Source organism: Mytilus californianus, unplaced genomic scaffold (genome assembly GCF_021869535.1).
Source record: "Mytilus californianus isolate M0D057914Y unplaced genomic scaffold, xbMytCali1.0.p SCAF_1, whole genome shotgun sequence".
Taxonomy (NCBI): Eukaryota; Metazoa; Mollusca; class Bivalvia; order Mytilida; family Mytilidae; genus Mytilus; species Mytilus californianus.
The window spans coordinates 8,861,631-8,880,286 of record NW_026262581.1 but is presented as its reverse complement, the minus strand read 5'-3'; the positions used below and the strand labels follow the sequence as shown (position 1 = coordinate 8,880,286).

General features: G+C 32.2%; 1 protein-coding gene across 1 annotated transcript; it reads left to right on the top strand.

Annotated features, from left to right (window-relative positions):
• Positions 1 to 1,976: 1,976 nt before the first annotated feature.
• On the top strand, positions 1,977 to 15,105 carry LOC127699427 (target of EGR1 protein 1-like). Its single transcript, XM_052203035.1, has 7 exons — positions 1,977 to 2,057; positions 6,480 to 6,604; positions 8,678 to 8,718; positions 9,734 to 10,061; positions 12,244 to 12,503; positions 13,526 to 13,709; positions 14,316 to 15,105. Exons 2-7 carry the CDS (start codon positions 6,488 to 6,490, stop codon positions 14,847 to 14,849), a joined length of 1,464 nt encoding a protein of 487 aa, XP_052058995.1. The 5' UTR covers positions 1,977 to 2,057; positions 6,480 to 6,487; the 3' UTR covers positions 14,850 to 15,105.
• Positions 15,106 to 18,656: the final 3,551 nt, after the last annotated feature.

Here is an 18,656-nt window from a genome sequence, read left to right as displayed (position 1 = left end):
CTCCCGTGGCCTCTTTTATTCGATATTCAAAAAACAGTTTTGTTTGGAAAATCACTTATTGAAACTCAGTGTGTTTATCGAACTTGGTTCACCAAACTACGTACACATCTAATTTACATTTACCTATAAAAACTGGTCGTTGGTACAACTAGTATCCCAAGGGAGGATAGAACATGTAACTTATGCACAAATGGTATTGGAGATGAATTCAATATTGTGTTTATATGTAAAAATGAAAATATTGTGTCATTAAGAAACAATACCTATGTACTACCAGAGACATATAATACATGTGTATTATATGTCTCTGGTACTACACAGCTTACCCGAGTATTCTCAAGTTTGAAGGTTTACTGTCTTATTGTAATACACTATACAAAAAGCTGTCCTTGTTCATCAGAAAAGTTAATGCATTTCTTTGATGTATGGCATATCAATCCATATATGTTGTGTATCTATTTACATAATTATTCACACTGTTTGATGCTAATGAGCTATGTGTATTGACATTAATATGTTAAATTGTTCTTCTGTCATTTTATTTACATATATTTTATTATATATTTGACCTCATGTTACACGTTTAAATGTGTCCGAGTGTTTTCTAATAAATCGTTAAGTCGCAATCAGAAACATATATATACATTTAGATATACTGTTCCCAGCTGAAATATAACGAATATCTTATATATACAACATTTGTTGTTCGACCTGTTAGTCAAATGCGTTTTGTTAAAATATACTTTTTCACTTTTTTGGTCTTTTGGAAAATGTTGTTTGTGCTGTATTTAGACCCCTCTAATAAGAAATTTGTTTTGCATGCACACGTATAAAAATTGCGGTTTTTATCCAACGCAATCATAGGTTTGAACGTTGTTTTCAATTTAGACTTGTTTATATTTTTTCGTTTGGGCTTGTATTATATTTGCCTTCGGGTTTATATGATCCGTTCATCCTATTTTGACTCCTCAAAATTCAAGTCTATCCCAAATTGAGGTAAATTGTATGGTTTTCCAAATACCGTTTCGATTCCTAACATCACTGAAGAGACATTAATTGTCGAAATCCGGATATGGTGTACTAATTTTTGCACCTTTTGTTTGCGGTATACCATCTTTTCCGCAAGTTTATTGTTTTCTGTTTAGTATTAGATTATTAATTTTTAAAGATCCATTTTGTTACATCTTGTGATCCGTTTATTTGGCAATCGCCAATGGCAGTCAGCAGGGTTTAAGAACATCAGTTGTTCGACCTGTTAGTCAAATGCGTTTTGTTAAAATATACTTTTTCACTTTTTTGGTCTTTTGGAAAATGTTGTTTGTGCTGTATTTAGACCCCTCTACGCAATCATAGGTTTGAACGTCGTTTTCAATTTAGACTTGTTTATTTATATATATATATATATACACAAGTCTAAATTGAAAACAACGTTCAAACCTATGATTGCGTTGGATAAAAACCGCAATTTTTATACGTGTGCATGCAAAATATATATATATATATCAAATAAGATAAAATATTTAAACAAATGAAAGTAGATCTCCATCAACTTAAAAAAAAACAAAGAAACTGAGACTTTGGCCGGCCTAAACCACTTTTATCATATGGTCGAACATTATATGAGCCGTCGGGGCCTCGGTGGCCGACTGGTATGAGTAGTCGAACTACTGTATCACAGTGACACTAGCCAGTCAACACTGAGGTTGTGAGTTCGAATCCCGCACGTGGCAGGTGCACTCGACTCCAATCTTAATTAACTAGGATTGGCAGTTTTCCTACCGAAGGTCGGTGGTTCTCCGGCTTCCTCTACAAATATAAAAAGAACGCCACGAAATAGCACAATGGTGTTGAAAGTGGCGTTAAACACAAATAAATCAAACCATTCAAGGCCGAACTTGTTCAATGGCCGAAATGTTGTTTTCAAACAATCCGGAACTGTCCCGCCCGTTAATGTTTTATTTTTAGAATGAGCTATTAGTCGGAAGGTTTCTATGTTTTTCATTGACAAAACATGTGGAGGGAAAAATAGAAAAATAGAAAAAGTGAAAATTATCTTTGTAAGCGAATTTCAGATTTCCAAACAAACGCACATTTGTTTGAAGTACAATAACACAAATATCTAGTAATCACCATCAACAAACAATTAAAACTGGCAAACTGATAAGTTGCATGTTGCTAGTATAAAACATTTCACAGACACAGGCACTGCAGCTGGTTTCATTCAAGGATTTATAATAGTCCAAATAATTATGTCATTTATGACGTCTTGAAAGGCTATTTTTTTTTCTGTGACGCCTTCATCCGACGTCATAACGCATAAGCCCTTTTTTCCGTCTGGATGGTCTTTAGTCTTTAGAAGTGTCAACTTGACAGGTATCGGGTCCGTTCGCGCCCAATACACGTTCGCACCCTACACGTTCGCACCCCACATGTTTGCCCCCTAGGTCCGTTCGCACCCTTTTTTTTTATTCAAAAACCTGATAAATTTTTAGATGTTTTGTAGATGTTTATATCAAAATATTTTTATTTTCATAAATATAAATTCGAGAATTTTTAAATGGAATATAGTTTTAAATTGATTTGATGATTAATTATTAAATGTTAATTATGTATGATTACTGCTAATTGGTATTTATTCACAGCCTAATTTGGTGTTATTGTTGAGTGTTTGAAAATCATGATTGTTGTCATGGTTGTTTTAACTTGCGTTGATGTAAATACTGCATGTATTTAGCTTGGTATGAGTAAAACTTTGAAGATTTTAAATAAAAAAAATAAAAAGAACGTGCATGGGGGCGAACGTGATTGGGCGTGAACGGACCCGGATTCAACTTGACACTATAATCTCTCTGTATTTTCGATCACTCTGGTAATTTTATGTCACTATTGTATAAAACTCATTAGTACATTTGTATTTATGATGTGGCAATGCAGAGAAAAATAAATAAATAATTAAATAATTAATTAAAAAAAAAAAAAAAAAAAAAAGAATTAACCCTTATAAAACCTTAACTATCTATTTTGTGAACCTTCCAGTATCTTTAATAAAGACCCCGAACAAATGTTGAGTATTTTCTATGTGATGTTTGTAATTTTCATTTTCTGTTGCTAATAATACTTCTGAATTAAGTGTTAGTTTTGATGTTATGAAGTAGAGTACAGAGCGGAGTTTCTCTCTAGCCTCCTCATAATTTTCACAATACAGTAGATAATGGTCAACTGTTTCTATTTGTCCACAGCTGCATTTGTCGATGAGTGCTGGGCATATCATTGATTTGTAAGAGTTTAAATTACAATATCCTGTTCTTAAACTAGTAGTTATCCGATATATTTCAGTTGACGGTTTGTTTTTTGGAATTGTATTTTTTACATTTTGTTGAAATGAATAATATCTTCTTCCTTTATCACTGGTGTCCCATCGGTTTTGCCATTTTAACATTACACTGTCTTTTGCTCCTTTTTGTATATCTTGTTTTGTAAATATTGGAATGCTTTGTATTTTTTCTGCCTCCTGTGCTGCTTTTTTAGCTAGTTGGTCTGCTAGTTCATTACCTTGTATATCAGCGTGTCCAGGGGTCCATTCAATGGAAACAATGATTCCTTCAGATTTTAGTCCCAATATACCGATTTTAATATCATGAATAGTTTTGCCGTAATTATCTGATTTCCAATTTGAAGTTAAAATTCCAATTGCTGATTGGCTGTCGGAGAAAATTTTGATGGATTCAGTGTTTTTTCTGTTGTTTGGAATTATAAGAAAATCTATTACCAGCTTGATAGCTACTAATTCCCCTAATAAAATAGATCCTCTATTGGAAACTGGCTGTGTTAACTCCACATGTTCTGTGCTGTTTGATATTAAAATAGCTGCCCCAGCCCCGCATGGACCTGGGTTTCCTTTGCAGGAGCCATCAGTGAAAGCTAATGTTGTATTCTTTTTTAGTTGATGTATTTTTTCCAAAATAATAGTCTTTCCCTGAAATGCTTGTTCCTCTGATCTAGACTTTGAACTTCCGAGATTTTTCAATACTCTGGTGGTGATTTTGAGGCTGCTAACCCTCGGAATTCAAATTGAGACTCTATACAATCAGAATCAATCTCTGTTGACCTCTTCATGTCTTCAGACTATAATACCATTCTTCCAATTGGTGAGGTTATTTTTTCAGGTTCATTTATATTTTTCCAATCTTCAAAAATTTGTTTAATAGGGATAGTGATTTTATATGATTTTATTTTTGCAATTTGTCTTATACCGGCTTCTTCTCTTTTGAGGTCCAGTGGAAGTATTCCTGCTACTACTTCTAAGGCTTCTATACTAGCTGTTGTTGGTTGGTTGAGACATAAGGCTAGTCCTTTTCTTTGAATAGCATTTAATTTATTTATATGCGTGTTGTTGTTGATTTGCCATACACTGCTAGCATATAACATTGTAGACAGCACTATACTTTGATATATTTGTATTAAAATTTTTGTAGATACCTTTGCTATTCCCTTGATGTTTCTGATTATCCCTAAGGACTTTTGTGCTTTTTGCTCAACAGTGTCTATGTGTTTATTGAAATTACATTTTTACATCTAAAGTAAGGCCTAAAATTTTGGGGTTTGGATTGTATTTTAATTCCTTTCCTTGTAACATTATCTTGATGTCCTCCTTTGTCATACCATTTCTGGAAAATACACAAAATTCTGTTTTTTTCTATACTGAGGTTTATTCTCCATTTTGTTGACCATTCATGGATAGAGTTAATATCTTTTTGTAACTCCTTCACTAATTCATGTTTGTCTTTGCCTGTTTTCCAGATTGTCCCATCATCAGCAAATTTACATTTGTTAGAGGAAATTTTAGGAAAAAAATCAATAATAAAGATGTTGAAAAGTAAGGGGGATATAACTGAGCCTTGTGGAAGCCCAATTTGAGTTTTAAACCATTGTCCCTGATGCTTGTTTATATTACATCTTGCTTCTCTTGTCTTTTAAAAAGAGAATTTTCGGCTGAACTTTGAGACGCAATTTTGCCATGAAATTTTCATTGACGGCTAGATATTCTTTCATATTTACAAATTCTTACCTTTTGTGTGTTTGTTGGTGCATAATATTTCAAGAAATATCCAAAAGTAATGATAAAATAAGTTACGATTTCATTTGAGGTGTGATTATATTTTTTATCCTGATGTGAAATAAAAATTGTAGGTCACACGAAAATTACACTTTACCATCTGAGTCATTAACGAAGTAGACCTGTCCACCTGATAAAAGAGGATATTGGTTTCATCCTTTGTCAGGCAATCCCATTTTTGAAATCAAAATGGACTAAAAAAATTTCAATCTATGAAATAAGAAAATTCCCATTTGTTCATGTTTGTGGATATCTCTTTCTTTAAGCTTAAATGTCTTTCGTGTTTTGACGGGTCCATTTCATCTATGAGATGAAAAATCTTACAGAATTATGACAAAAAGGGAAAACAAACTTAATGTAATGGGCTTTTACATAGGTTTTGATTCACAAAATTATTTGCGCAAACAACATTTCAAGATAAGTTTGGATGGTCTTTTTTTAGAAACGCAAACACTACAGATTATTTTTAGATTTTTATTATTTTAGAACACAATGTGTAATCATTTCTGATAATGTTTTAACATGCTAAAATAATGCATTTAATCTCAGGAAAATGATACTACACAGATATTTTTATTTATATTTCAGGGATAATGTATTTCTTAGGGTCAGCCGAAATTAAAAAGCATGAATTATCAATTTTTTTTGTCTGAAATTCGGAGAAATTGGGTAGGCGGTTACGTAAACCAACAAATTAAAAAACTCTTGCCTAATCAACAAAAAATATCTCTTTAATCAATATTTTATTTAAATTGCACATCTTAAATTGTTTAAAGTTATATTAAAAGAATTACACCTCAGTGTTCTGCCTTCCACTAATGCCTAAACCTTTAACAGTTAGGTTTTTGCTCAGATTCCCACTAGATGGCAAAGTTATTACATATAGGTACCAATCAGGACAGTCAGAAAGTCTGTCAGGTGTCCACACATCTTCCATACTGGATGGACCACAGATAAATCCTGTGATTATTTTTGCATTTGCGTATAGGTCACTGTGATTATGGTCCTATATTCAGAGCACCATCATACATACGAACAATAAGTCTTGAGAACTGAAAACCAGGATTTATACAAATATCAGTGTTTGAGCATTGATTGGAATTTTGGAAAAGGGCAGTGCTCTGACCATTTTCTTTATATTGTTCCAATTCAAGTTAAAGGATTCATTAAAAAAAAATCTTTTTGATGTACAAACTGATTATTCAATGCTATGATTCCATATTTGAAGAGTTTTTTTTTTATTTCATATAATTTGAAATGCCAAGCCTAAACATGTTGAAGGAGGGCAACAAAATTGAATTTGGATTATTCTTCAAAATGTATGTATCATTTATTTGTTAATTTTATTTATGGTTCGTTTTAGGTTAGATCATGTCAGCATCCTTTGAAACAGTTCCAGTGGTTGATGTACACAAAGATAATATACAGACAATATGGCCATCTTTGATGTTAGCTTTGAAATCTGCAACTTATGTAGCCATAGACACAGTGAGTTATATCTGATGAGACAGAAGGTGTAGTAATTCATGACACAAAATATGTTTTTTTTTCAAAACCTGAAATAAAGGAACGGCTATTTAAATGATGTTATTCCTGGTAATTTCAGATTAACAGTGAATCCTTCAATATGTCATAAAAGATCACACCTCACAGTAAGTTCAAATGACCTCTTGCTTTACTTGAGTGGAAGACTTTGCAAGATGTTAATAATGAGTGCAATGAAGCACACAGACATAGGGTTATGTCAACAATCTACAGACTATAATGAAAAAAAAAATATCACAATAACTATCATGATTTGTCTGACAATCTCATTATAAAATACTGAAACAATACAGTCATTTGAACAAAAACCAATGTGCACATCAACATATTTATTAGATAACTTGACTCTTATTTATATTAGTTATATATAATTTTTATGGATGTTCATGTCAGCAATAATTTTTGAGGATTGTTAAAGTGAAACTTTTGAAAAGGATTAATTAATAATTTGTTCTTTCATAATAAGTAGATATAATCATGATTAGGTATACTCTAGTTCATCTGTCTTCGTCTGTCCGTTCACACTTCATACAAATGTAAGAAAAAGCTTTAATGTAACTTGGAATATTTTATTTGATGCTTTTAAAACAGTTCCAGTGGTTGATGTACACAAAGATCATTTAAAAACAATATGGCCATCATGATCTTTGATGTTAGCTTTGAAATCTGCAACTTATTTTCAATAATGCCATAAAATATTCATTTAATTTTTATACGACCGCAAAAAAATTTTGCAGTCGTATATTGGTATGACATTGGTGTCATCATCGTCCAAAGACACATTGGTTTTCGCACTCTAACTTTAGTTTAAGTGAATGGATCTCTATGAAATTTTTCCATAAGGTTCAATACCTCAAAAGGAAGGTTGGGATTGATTTTGGGGGTTATGGTACCAACAGTTAAGGAATTAGGGGCCAAAAATAAGCATTTTTGTAACTTCCAGACATAACTTGTGTGTTAGTGTATGGATCTCTCTGACATTGTACCACAAGATTCCATATCACAAAGGGAATGGTGGGATTGATTTTGGGGGTAATTGCCTCAAAATTTAAGGAATTAGGGGCCAAAAAAGGGGAAAAAACAAGCATTTTTCTAGTTTCAGGACAATAACTTGTGTGTAAGTGTATGGATCTTTCTGAAATTGTACTACAAGGTTTCATATCACAAAGGGAAAGCTGGGTTTGAGTTTTGGGATAATTGCCCAAAACATTTAGGAATAAGGGGCCAAAAATGGGCCAAAAATAAGCATTTTTCTAGTTTCCAGACAATAACTTGTGTTCAAGTGTATGGATCTCTCTGAAATTGTACTGCAAGGTGTCATACCACAGAGGGAAGGCTGGGATTGATTTTGGGGGAAATTGCCTCAAAATTTTAGGAATTAGGGGCAAAAAAGAAGCATTTTTCTAGTTTCAGGACAATAACTTGTGTGTATGTGTATGGATCTTTATGAATTTGTACTACAAGGTTCCATATCATAAAGGGAAAACTGGGTTTGAGTTTGGGGGTAATTGCCCTAAACGTTTAAGAATTTGGGGCCAAAAAGGGGCCAAAAAACAGTTTCCAGACAATAACTTGTGTTCAAGTGTATGGATGTCTCTGAAATTGTACTGCAAGGTACCACAAAGGGAAGGCTGGGATTGAGTTTGGGGGTGATGAATCATAAGGGGGTTCAAAAAATGGGGGGGAGGGATTTTTTTTTCCTTTTTTTTCTTTAAAATTTTCCATTTTATATTGGTTATTTCTGATTTATATATAAAAGCAAATAATAATGATATGGTTTGAATAGGTAAATTAAAAAAATTTAAGTTCTTAGACCACATTCATTCTGTGTCAGAAATCTATGCTGTGTCAAATATTTAATCACAATCCAAATTCAGTGCTGTATCAAGCTTGAATGTTGTGTCCATACTTGCCCCAACTGTTCAGGGTTCGACCTCTGTGGTGGTATCAAGCTGCGTCCAGCGTAGCATTTTATTTAGAGTAAGATGAGTTATTAAATTTGATATGTTTTTATAGGAACTGAGTGGTATTGGGGACAGAAAGACATTAAACGCAAGGTAAGTTGATCACAATGATGTATTAATTACTTCAAATGCATTTGATTCTCAGTTATGACACATGCATGGATGTATTTAAATAATAACATGGAATGCATTCTTTAATTCGGGTAGAACAAATGCAAATGTTTTGGATCACGAAAGCAATCACTAAATGTGAACATTTACTAACTTCCAGTATACATATGTTGCAGTATGAACTGAAATATGTTAATTATTCCACCAATAAAGATTGAAGAAGTGGGTGGTATATATATATATATAACTGCAATCACCTTGGTCGTTAATCCATTCATTTTGTTACACCATATTATTTGATATTGTGGAATGTTATTATGTGAGTTGTACCATGTAAACCATTTTAAGTTCTGCTGGACAGTAATTTTTTGTTTGATAATAATACTTTCAATTATAATTATACCTCCTGAGGATGGAATTTTTCGGCAATATTTAAAAATAAATGATGGAATACTTTACAAGACATCATATGAAACTTAATGTTATTTTTTCGTTAATTTGTTTGGACAAGAATCTATTGAAATGCATATCACTCATAGATGTCCTTCTCACATGGGGAAAAAATAAAAATTGGGAATTGAATTTCTAAAACTATTCAAAAATTGTTAGAGAACATTCCTAAAATTAACATACATTTTGTTCAATATTCTCATTGATTCTGTCACAAACAGGAAAATAATATAATTAAGGTTATCTTCTTTCTGTATAAAATGTAATACTGGTCATTAAATGTAATACTCTTTAGGAATAACATTTGTACACTGACTTGCTTTGTTTGTTTGTTTGTGTCTGTTTAATGCCACTTTCAGCGACCTTGGCCTTATGACAGTCAGTTTTTATTGGAGCAGTACCCAGAGAGAACACAACCTTTCAATAAAATACCAGCAATCCTTGTAAATTAAGATTGGTGTTAAGCACACCTATTATTGATTAACTTTGATTAACAGTTTTAAGGGTACAAGACAATGTTGAAATTTACTTGTATTTCATTTTACAGACAAATAGAGGAGAGATATAAGTCAATGTCAGAAAGTGCAAAGTCAAGATCAATTGTCTCCCTTGGTTTTTCATGTTTCAAACTGACAGAAGTGACAGGATGTAACAGTAGCCCTGTAACCAATGGTGATGGAGATGATTGTAATGATGAAAATAACTTTGCTAAGTCAAATAAATGGGTGTTTTCAGTACAGACTTTTAACATTACAGCCTTGTGTTCAGATGAGTATATAGTTGAGCCACCATCACTTGAATTCTTGGTTGACCATGGATTTGATTTTAATAAACAGTATGCTAAAGGAATTTCATATTACAGAGGACCAGACAGGGTTTGTATAAAAAAAAATATTTTACTAAGATTTTTGTGCTTCATAATTTAACACTATTGTCTACTGTGAATTTCTTTATTTTTTATGGGTACCAATTTTCGTGGACTGAAGATAATTTTTAATTTCTTGGATACTGTAAACCAACTTATTTTCGCGGATACTTTATTTCACATTTAGCCCTTTCTAGCCCATTTCGCGGCGATTTAATTTCGCGATTCTCAAGTTTACTTGATGTAGATAAATAAGGAAAAATCCAAGTTTTACATATTCACGACGATTTATATTTGCGTTATTTTTCTGCTCGCGAAAGTCGCGATAATAAATCGCTTGCAAAAATTAGTTGGTTTACAGTATTTGATTTTGTGGTTTTTGCCAAAGTCTGCATACAAGCCTATAGAAAATTTGTAATTTGTTGAACATTTCAATTGATGGTTTTTCTATCACCCGTGAAAATTGGTACCCTACGAATAATAAGTAATCCACAGTATGATCTTGTAAAAAGTATTTCAGATTATGCTCAATTCCTCTTTTAAAGTATAAAAACGCAGAATTAACAAAGTGAGATGTCACAGGGAAAAAAATCAGAAGTTGAAAATAGATAGACAATAGCTAGCCAATAGAAAAACATGTTCATATCAGGGCTTCCAAAATGGTCGTATTTTCTGGACATGACAGATGAATTATAAATATGACTTGTTGTGCCAAACCTGAAACGGACATTTAACGTAGGTTTGCCATTTTAACATAATTCAGAAAAAAATTGAAGTTTTTGCGATATTTTTTACCCGACCTTTTGCCTTAAACAGCCACATTTCCGGTCATAAAAGGGACATGGTGAATAAATACTATCAAAACAAATCCTACTGTATTACCCTCTCATTACAATCAAGATTAATTAGTTGTCAGACAGTTGAAATTTACCTGTTCAGGTAACAGGTAAACTAATATGTACCGGACATTGATCGGTCTATTTGAAGTTATTTTTATAAATTTCAGCAGTTTGCATCTGATTAGTTTAATCAAAAAGATTTGAATTATCAAAAATATGTATATAAATATGATTTGATGAAAATTTTTAAAAGGTAGTTATAAAGGTTTTAATCGTCAGGACTACGTTGTTTGAACAAAGTACACGTGTGCGCAGGTGCGCAGTTGTGAGATTTAATTATGCATCCAAATTCTTCAAAAATACTAAAATTACCATTGATACCTTTATCTAATGTTCATTTCAAGTATTTTCTTGAAGAAATAATGATTGAAGGAGCTACTTAAACTAAATTGTCCTTTTTAAACGTACACTGATTTTTCGTAACTGTCTCTGGTCCGTGTTTTAACATTGTATTAAAGTCAACACCCGGTATGAGAAAATGTACCTTCAAAAACGAAAGTAAAGATTTTGACAGGGATGATTTTGACCGTAATTTTGCACAAATAAAGATTCTAAGGCAGATATTAATACGCTAATGTTGCACACTTCGATTAATGCACTGTCAATTTAACAGTTTACGTCAGTACAGCGAATTTGTATCAAAAGTCCTGTTTAATATCGTTTTTATGTCAATCATTCATTATTTATATGATGCCCAACTGATTAGCATGATTACCTTTTGTTATGTAGTCTTAAGGGATCAAAATCGGGATAAGACAAAAAATGTCTGGCTGGCACAAATATGTTTTGGAAGCCCTGGTTCATATAACACTTGATTGAGCAACATAGAATGGAAATCAAGTGTTAATGAAAGGTCAGCAGTTCTTGCTCCTCTCTTGAAACTTGTTGTGCTACTTTTGTTCAAATCCATCAATTTGCCAGAAGATGTTATAAACCATCTGTACACATAAATTATCTTACCCTTATTTATGATGAAATGTAAAAGATTGATATAAAAACAATTTTGCAGGGCATAGGATAGTCTGCAATGGGTTTATCAGATACAAATGTACCTTTTTGATATTAACATCTTTGTTATGTTTCAATAAATTAAATATCTTACTGGATAACCATAGTTTATTATGCAATAAAATTACTGTCATTTGGCTGTAAATACCATATCAACAATGTTTATTACTCGATTTATTGTGTAAGACTATTAATTTTCAACTGGAAATTTTGTAATCAATAGAAAATGCTTTATTTGTTTATTTCAATGCCTCTATACCGTAGTTTTGCATATTATATTTTCAGCCAGATTTTCCTGGTCCATCATTTTTACGTCAGTTATTCATCAGTGTGCTTGTGTCTGAAGTTCCAGTTGTATTCCATAATGCCTTAATGGACCTGATGTTCCTGTATCAGAACTTGTATACAAACTTACCCACATCTTCATCAATGTTTCTAGCAGATCTCACTGAAATGTTCCCTAATGGAATGATTGATACTAAATATGTCACAGATTTTCAACACAGAATGCCTGCATCTTATCTAGAATATGTATTCAGGAAAAGGTAAGGTTTACTTCATCAAAAATATTTTACTTCAAGTATCTTTTACTGTCTGTTTCATCTTGATTCAATATCACAAATTTTGAAAGTAATAATAGGCACATGAACTATCGTCATGGTTTGGCACTTACCCTCCATTTTATGTTGCATCTGGATATTTGGTTGGTTTATATATGCCCTTAATTGATGGGTAGTACATGTATTATGGTATACCATAGTCTGTATGTCAACATGTTGTACGATTACTCAAATTTGCTTTAACCGGTTCTCATGAAGTTTAAACACAACATTAGGCTTGACAGAAGAAAGCTCCCTTTTGATTTTGAAATTTTGTTTGTTTGTTGTTCCAGAGTCAACTTTTTGGTTCTTATACAGCCTTGGCTTACAAATATTGGGCTTTAAGCGTACCTGATGAAGGTAAATCCAGAAAAACACATCAGACAAATGAAATTTATAACATGTTGTTTTCATTTTTTATGGGACTTAAACCATCATATTTAAGACAATATTTCACATATCACACACCAACTCTAGTTGGCATAGATCAATCTATTTTAAACTTTTGTTGGTATTGATTGATCAAAGAAATGTCGCTTTTGATTTTGAAATTTTTTTATTTGTTGTTCCAGAGTAACAGGACAGTCAACATGGAAAAAGTCTAATTTTATCCATCATTTTCCATCAGTCCTGTCCCATATATAAAAATAGAAAATAAGGAAATATCAGTTATGAGTCTTTGTTCATGAGTAGTGTTTGAGTTCCTTTTATTCCCAATCAGAAACATTCACTGAACTTGATCAATAGAAATAATGCACATCCAAACAAAAGACCTTATTTTCATGGCTGTACATTGTATTTATAGTGGTGCAAAAATTAGCAAGCTACAGGGGAAAAAGGTAATTCTAGATAAATTTAGAAAGTAAAAATTGTAACTAAGAAATACCCAACTTTATGCAATGTTGTAGTTTCATATGAGTGGCAGCTTTAAGATATAAAATAAATACATGAAATTTACTTCTTTTTAGACAGAGAGATAATTATTTTGGAATAGAGAGCCATAGATCATACTGTGCAATAGACATTCCTAACTACGCCAAGATGTCTGACCAAGTAATTGTATGTAACGTTAAATTACCACAGTCATATACAACAGATATACCAGAAGAACAGATTGACAAGCTTAAGGATTCTGTCTGTGAAGTTTTCGGGGTAACTTATTATTTTCTTTACCTAACAGTAGAACACGGTTATCATCCAGTTTGGCTCTTAGGGCCAGTTTGAGTTATTGCACTGACTTGGTATTTTAACCATCTGTCAAATATTGGCGATTGGATCCAAACCAGCCAGAATAATGTTTATGGTGTCTTTTTTCAAAATGATATCTGGTGTTCATTGAACAGTTAACTTGGCCACCATTACCAGTACTAAAAATAAAATTAGAAAATCTACTTTCATATCTCAGTATGAATCTTATGATAATGGTAGCTTTATTTTAACAGATTTAGTTGTTGATTAGATGAGAAATTCTGTATTTTTTACAGGAAAAGTTCCTTTTTATACTTTTTCAAAACATATAAAGATCATAGTTTAATATGGCTAAACAGAGATAGGGATTTAAATGTCAATGAGACAAAACTCAACAAGAAAAATAACTAAAAGACATGTAGAGGGCAACTAAGAGCCTTCAACAATAGACAATATACAATATGTCAAGCTTTACATTGCTCCAAGTCTATAAAAGTTAATAGATTCAACAGAAACATGTTGTCATTCACTATAATTTTTTTAATGTTGATTTAATAATGTTCATTTCAGGGTCATGGTTGGTGTGGTAAAGGAAGTAAATGTAAAAGATCACATGACATTGACCTTATCCTAGATTTAGACCAGTTTGTTCAGACAAAAAAGAGACGTAAACGGAAGCGACGACGTCATAATAGGGAAAACAGTGAGTTATCAGAAGAAAGTAAAGATACCTTTGATGATTCAATACAAGAGGAGGTAACTCCAATTGAAAATGTGGAAGAAAATGAATGTCATGTTAAAGATATAACACTTCCTGCAGATATATTGAAGAAACCTGTGGAAATTGTACGATCAGGTAGTCATAGAGCAGGATTTGATGCTTTCATGACTGGATTTATTTTATCTACATACATAGCTCAGTATGGATCTTACAATGGTAGCTTTCTATTAAAAGATCTAGGAGTTGATCAGATGAAAAATTCTATATATTTGACAGGTAAAGATCATCCACTTAATATTGTCAAGAGTAGCTTTTCCAAAACATCCAAAGAACATAGAGACAAATTTATGAAACTGAAAGTAGGTAGACCATTGGAATCATAAGTTTTATTGTATTTATTAAAAATATGTTGTATAATTGTTTTACAGAGACAAGAGTTTAAAGTTTTAGCCTATTTTTTGCATCAATTACCATTTTAAGATGATTTTGAGAGTATTTTCTACCTTAAACATGTGCGTCTATTTGAAAACATTTTTCAGAAATTAAAAGACATTGATGCATTATTTGTTTTATTTTTTAAATTAAAACTTGACATTTCTATCAAATTGTACACCAAAGCTCATTAAATCTGTAAATTTGTCAATTGAACTTTCCTGTCCATATTGAATTTAGTGTGTTTTATTGATGTATTGGTAAGTGTAATAATGTGTTGTATAAATAGCATCAGTACATCAAAGGCTGAAGACAGTTATTAAAAAGTAAAATAACAAAAATAGCAAACTCCTAGGAAAATTTCAAACGGAAAGTCCCTAAGCAAATGACAAAATCAAAAGCTCAAACACATCAAACAAATGGATAACAACTGTTAAACCACAGCTTCAGTATTATAAAAGCTATAAAGCATTATAAAAAGTATGTGTAGTATAAATGCCAATGACTTCTATCGGTACATACTAGTCAATAGATTGCTACATATGGCAAAACACATAAAAATATTAAATGAGACAGTTTAAAATTTGTTCTTGTATTAACCAAAAGTCCATTTTAAATCTAAAGTCTAATAAGTAGATCATGTTGACCAAGACACATATCAACCATAACACCACCAAATATTAAAATAACATAAACAGAAAAATATTTAATTGTGGTAGGTAAAATCTGCACATGGCAGGTTATAGGAACATTACAAAACAAAATGTAAAACTGTGTTGATATTCACGGGTCGTAGAGGATGTACGATCCTTTGATTAAAATTTAAAAAAAATTTTTTTAGTCCCCTACCGACGAAGTTGAAGGGGACTTTAGGTTTGCACTCCATCTGTCTGTCTGTCTGTCCATCCGTCAGTCCGGCAAATCAGTTTTCCACACTTTTTTTCTTCGTGCTTGAAGGTATTGATTTGAAATTTGGTATATAGTTTTATCTTGACAAGTTACAGACCGAGTTCGAATTATTTTCCGGTCTGATGATTTTGTGCAGAGTTATGGTCCTTGGACTTAGAAAATTCACTCAAATAATCAGTTTTCCACACTTTTTTGTCATGCTTGAAGATATTGATTTAATAATTGGTATATAGTTTTATCATGAAAAGTAAAAGATCAAGTTTGAAATTTGTTCTTGTCTGATGATTTATGTAGAGTTATGATACTTGGACTTAGAAATTTCACTCAAATATTCATTTTTTCACACTTTTTTTGTCATGCTTGAAGATATTGACTTGATATATGTTATATAGTTTACACCATGACAAGTTATAGATCAAGTTGGCATTTTGTTCCAGTTCAATGAATTTTTCATTGGTAGGGGACTATGTATTGCCATGCAATACTCTGAGAATGCTTGTATTGCATAAAATTCTCAAAAATAATTGTTTGCATCTCTATACCAACTTGCAATAGCATGGAATATCATCGTGAGGTGATTTATCCAAGAACTTTATATGTTGGAGACATAACTGGAGCATAATATAATTACTGTGAGCTTAAGCTTGGCACAACTTTGCCAATTCAGTAATTTGGTATGTATATTTAATAAACCTAAGTACAATATGTTTTGCTTTAAACAAATTGGATGTTGATTTACTCAATACATATTAAATATTGATGAAGTCTGTGGAGTGCATAGTGAGGAAGGAAAGAAAACTAGCTTTCAGTAATTGTGAAGTACACTTATATTGTTGCTTTGTGTCTATTGCTTTTATGTTAATTGGATTTTTTTGTGATTCATACAGATTTATTGAGTTAAGCCATTTGCAACTGATTTTTGTGGCCCCGCAACAAAGTTGTCGGGGCCATATAGTTTTACCCTTGTCCGTCATTCCGTCACAAACCATTATACGGACTTTTTTTCTAAACGCCTTCAGATATTGGGCAAATTTTTGGTATGTGAGTTAACCATGATGAGTTACAGATCAAGTTTAAGTTTCATTCCAGTTTGCTAATTTTTACCGAAATTACGGGCTTTGGACTTTGATAAATTGTTGAAAATCACAGTTATACGGTCATTTTTTCTAAACGCCTTCAGATATTGGGCTAATTTTTGGTATGTGAGTTAACCATGATGAGTTACAGATCAAGTTTAAGTTTCGTTCCGCTAATTTTAGCCGAAATTACGGGCTTTGGACTTTGATAAATTGTTGTAAATCACAGTTATATGGACTTTTTTTCTATATGCCTTCAGATTTTGTGCTGATTTTTTATATGTGAGTCTACCATGATGAGTTACAGATCAAATTTATGCTGATTTTCATTGTAGTTTCAACACATCTTCAGTACATCCACTTCCTGTTTTCTGATAATTTGAAATTTAACTACTCATTGATCAAGGAAATTTTTCATCAAACTAGTATTGGTCTTGAGAGCTGGATACTTCCATGCATGTTTGTGTCCACATGTGTTGTTAAAATTGCAGATTTTTAAAACTTTTTGAGACAGGGCCATTCATCTCGTTCCGACACATCTAGTTTCAGTTTGTTCTTATGTTGAGCTGTAACACCACTGTCCGATGTTAAGGGGAGGGTTGAGCTCTTACAAACATGTTAAACCTGGCCACATTCTTTAAATGCCTGTCCCAAGTCAGGAGCCTATAATTCAGTTGTTTTTGTTGGTTCATGTCTGTCATATTTGATTTTCGTAAATTGTATTGTACAAATTAGGCTGTTAGTTTTCTTGGTTAGAATGTTTCACATTTTTCATGTCGGGGCCTTTCATAGCCAACTATACAATATGAGTTTTTCTCATTATTGTAGATTGTACTGTAAAATTTAATTGCTTTTACCTTAGGCATTTGAACTCTGGTGGATAATTGTTTTTTTGGCAATGTTTACCTAAGTAGGCATTTGAACTCTGGTGGATAGTTGTTTTATTGGCAATCATACATTATATCCAAATTTTTATAAGTCCCCTACTGACAAAGTCGAAGGGGACTTTTAGGTTTGCACTCTGTCTGTCTGTCTGTCCGGCAAATCAGTTTTCCACACTTTTTCTTCGTGCTTGAAGATATTGATTTGAAATTTGGTGTTTTGTTTTATCATGACAAGTTACAGATCAAGTTCGAATTTTGTTTCGGTCTGATGATTTTGTGCAGAGTTATGGTCCTTGTTTTAAAAAGCTTGTTCCCTTACAATTTAATGTTCATGAAGCTAAATTGGCTTCCCAATCTTTTTCTTCTTATTAGCTGATGTTTTTGCCAGAAACATGTTGTGCACTCTGAATTCCATATGTGAATATCAATTCTTTGTACATGCTCATATTTTTTGGAAGCAGGTACTTAAAGTATTAAGATATGAAACAATTTCTTGAAAAATCGGGGATTGTGGAACTTTATTTTGACTGTCAGTACCGATTAAAGATTTTTTTGTACGGCCTTCAACAATGAGAAAACCCTTACGGTATTGTCGGCTATGAAAGGGCCTGACATGAAAAATATGAAAAAATTCAATTGAGAAAACTGTTGTGTTTTGTATACTGATGTTTGTCTTGTGGTCCTTTAATTGTTTTTTGCCATGGCATTGTCTACCGGTAATAGTCTTTTGGCATCTTTCTGCCCTCTAACGAAACTTCAAAACCACCTTACAGTTACTATAGTACATGTAGTAGCTTACATCCACATCTTTTGGACTCTGGTGGATAGTGTCATTGGCAATTATACCACATCTCCCTATTTTTATGATATTAAATTAATTTAGATAAAA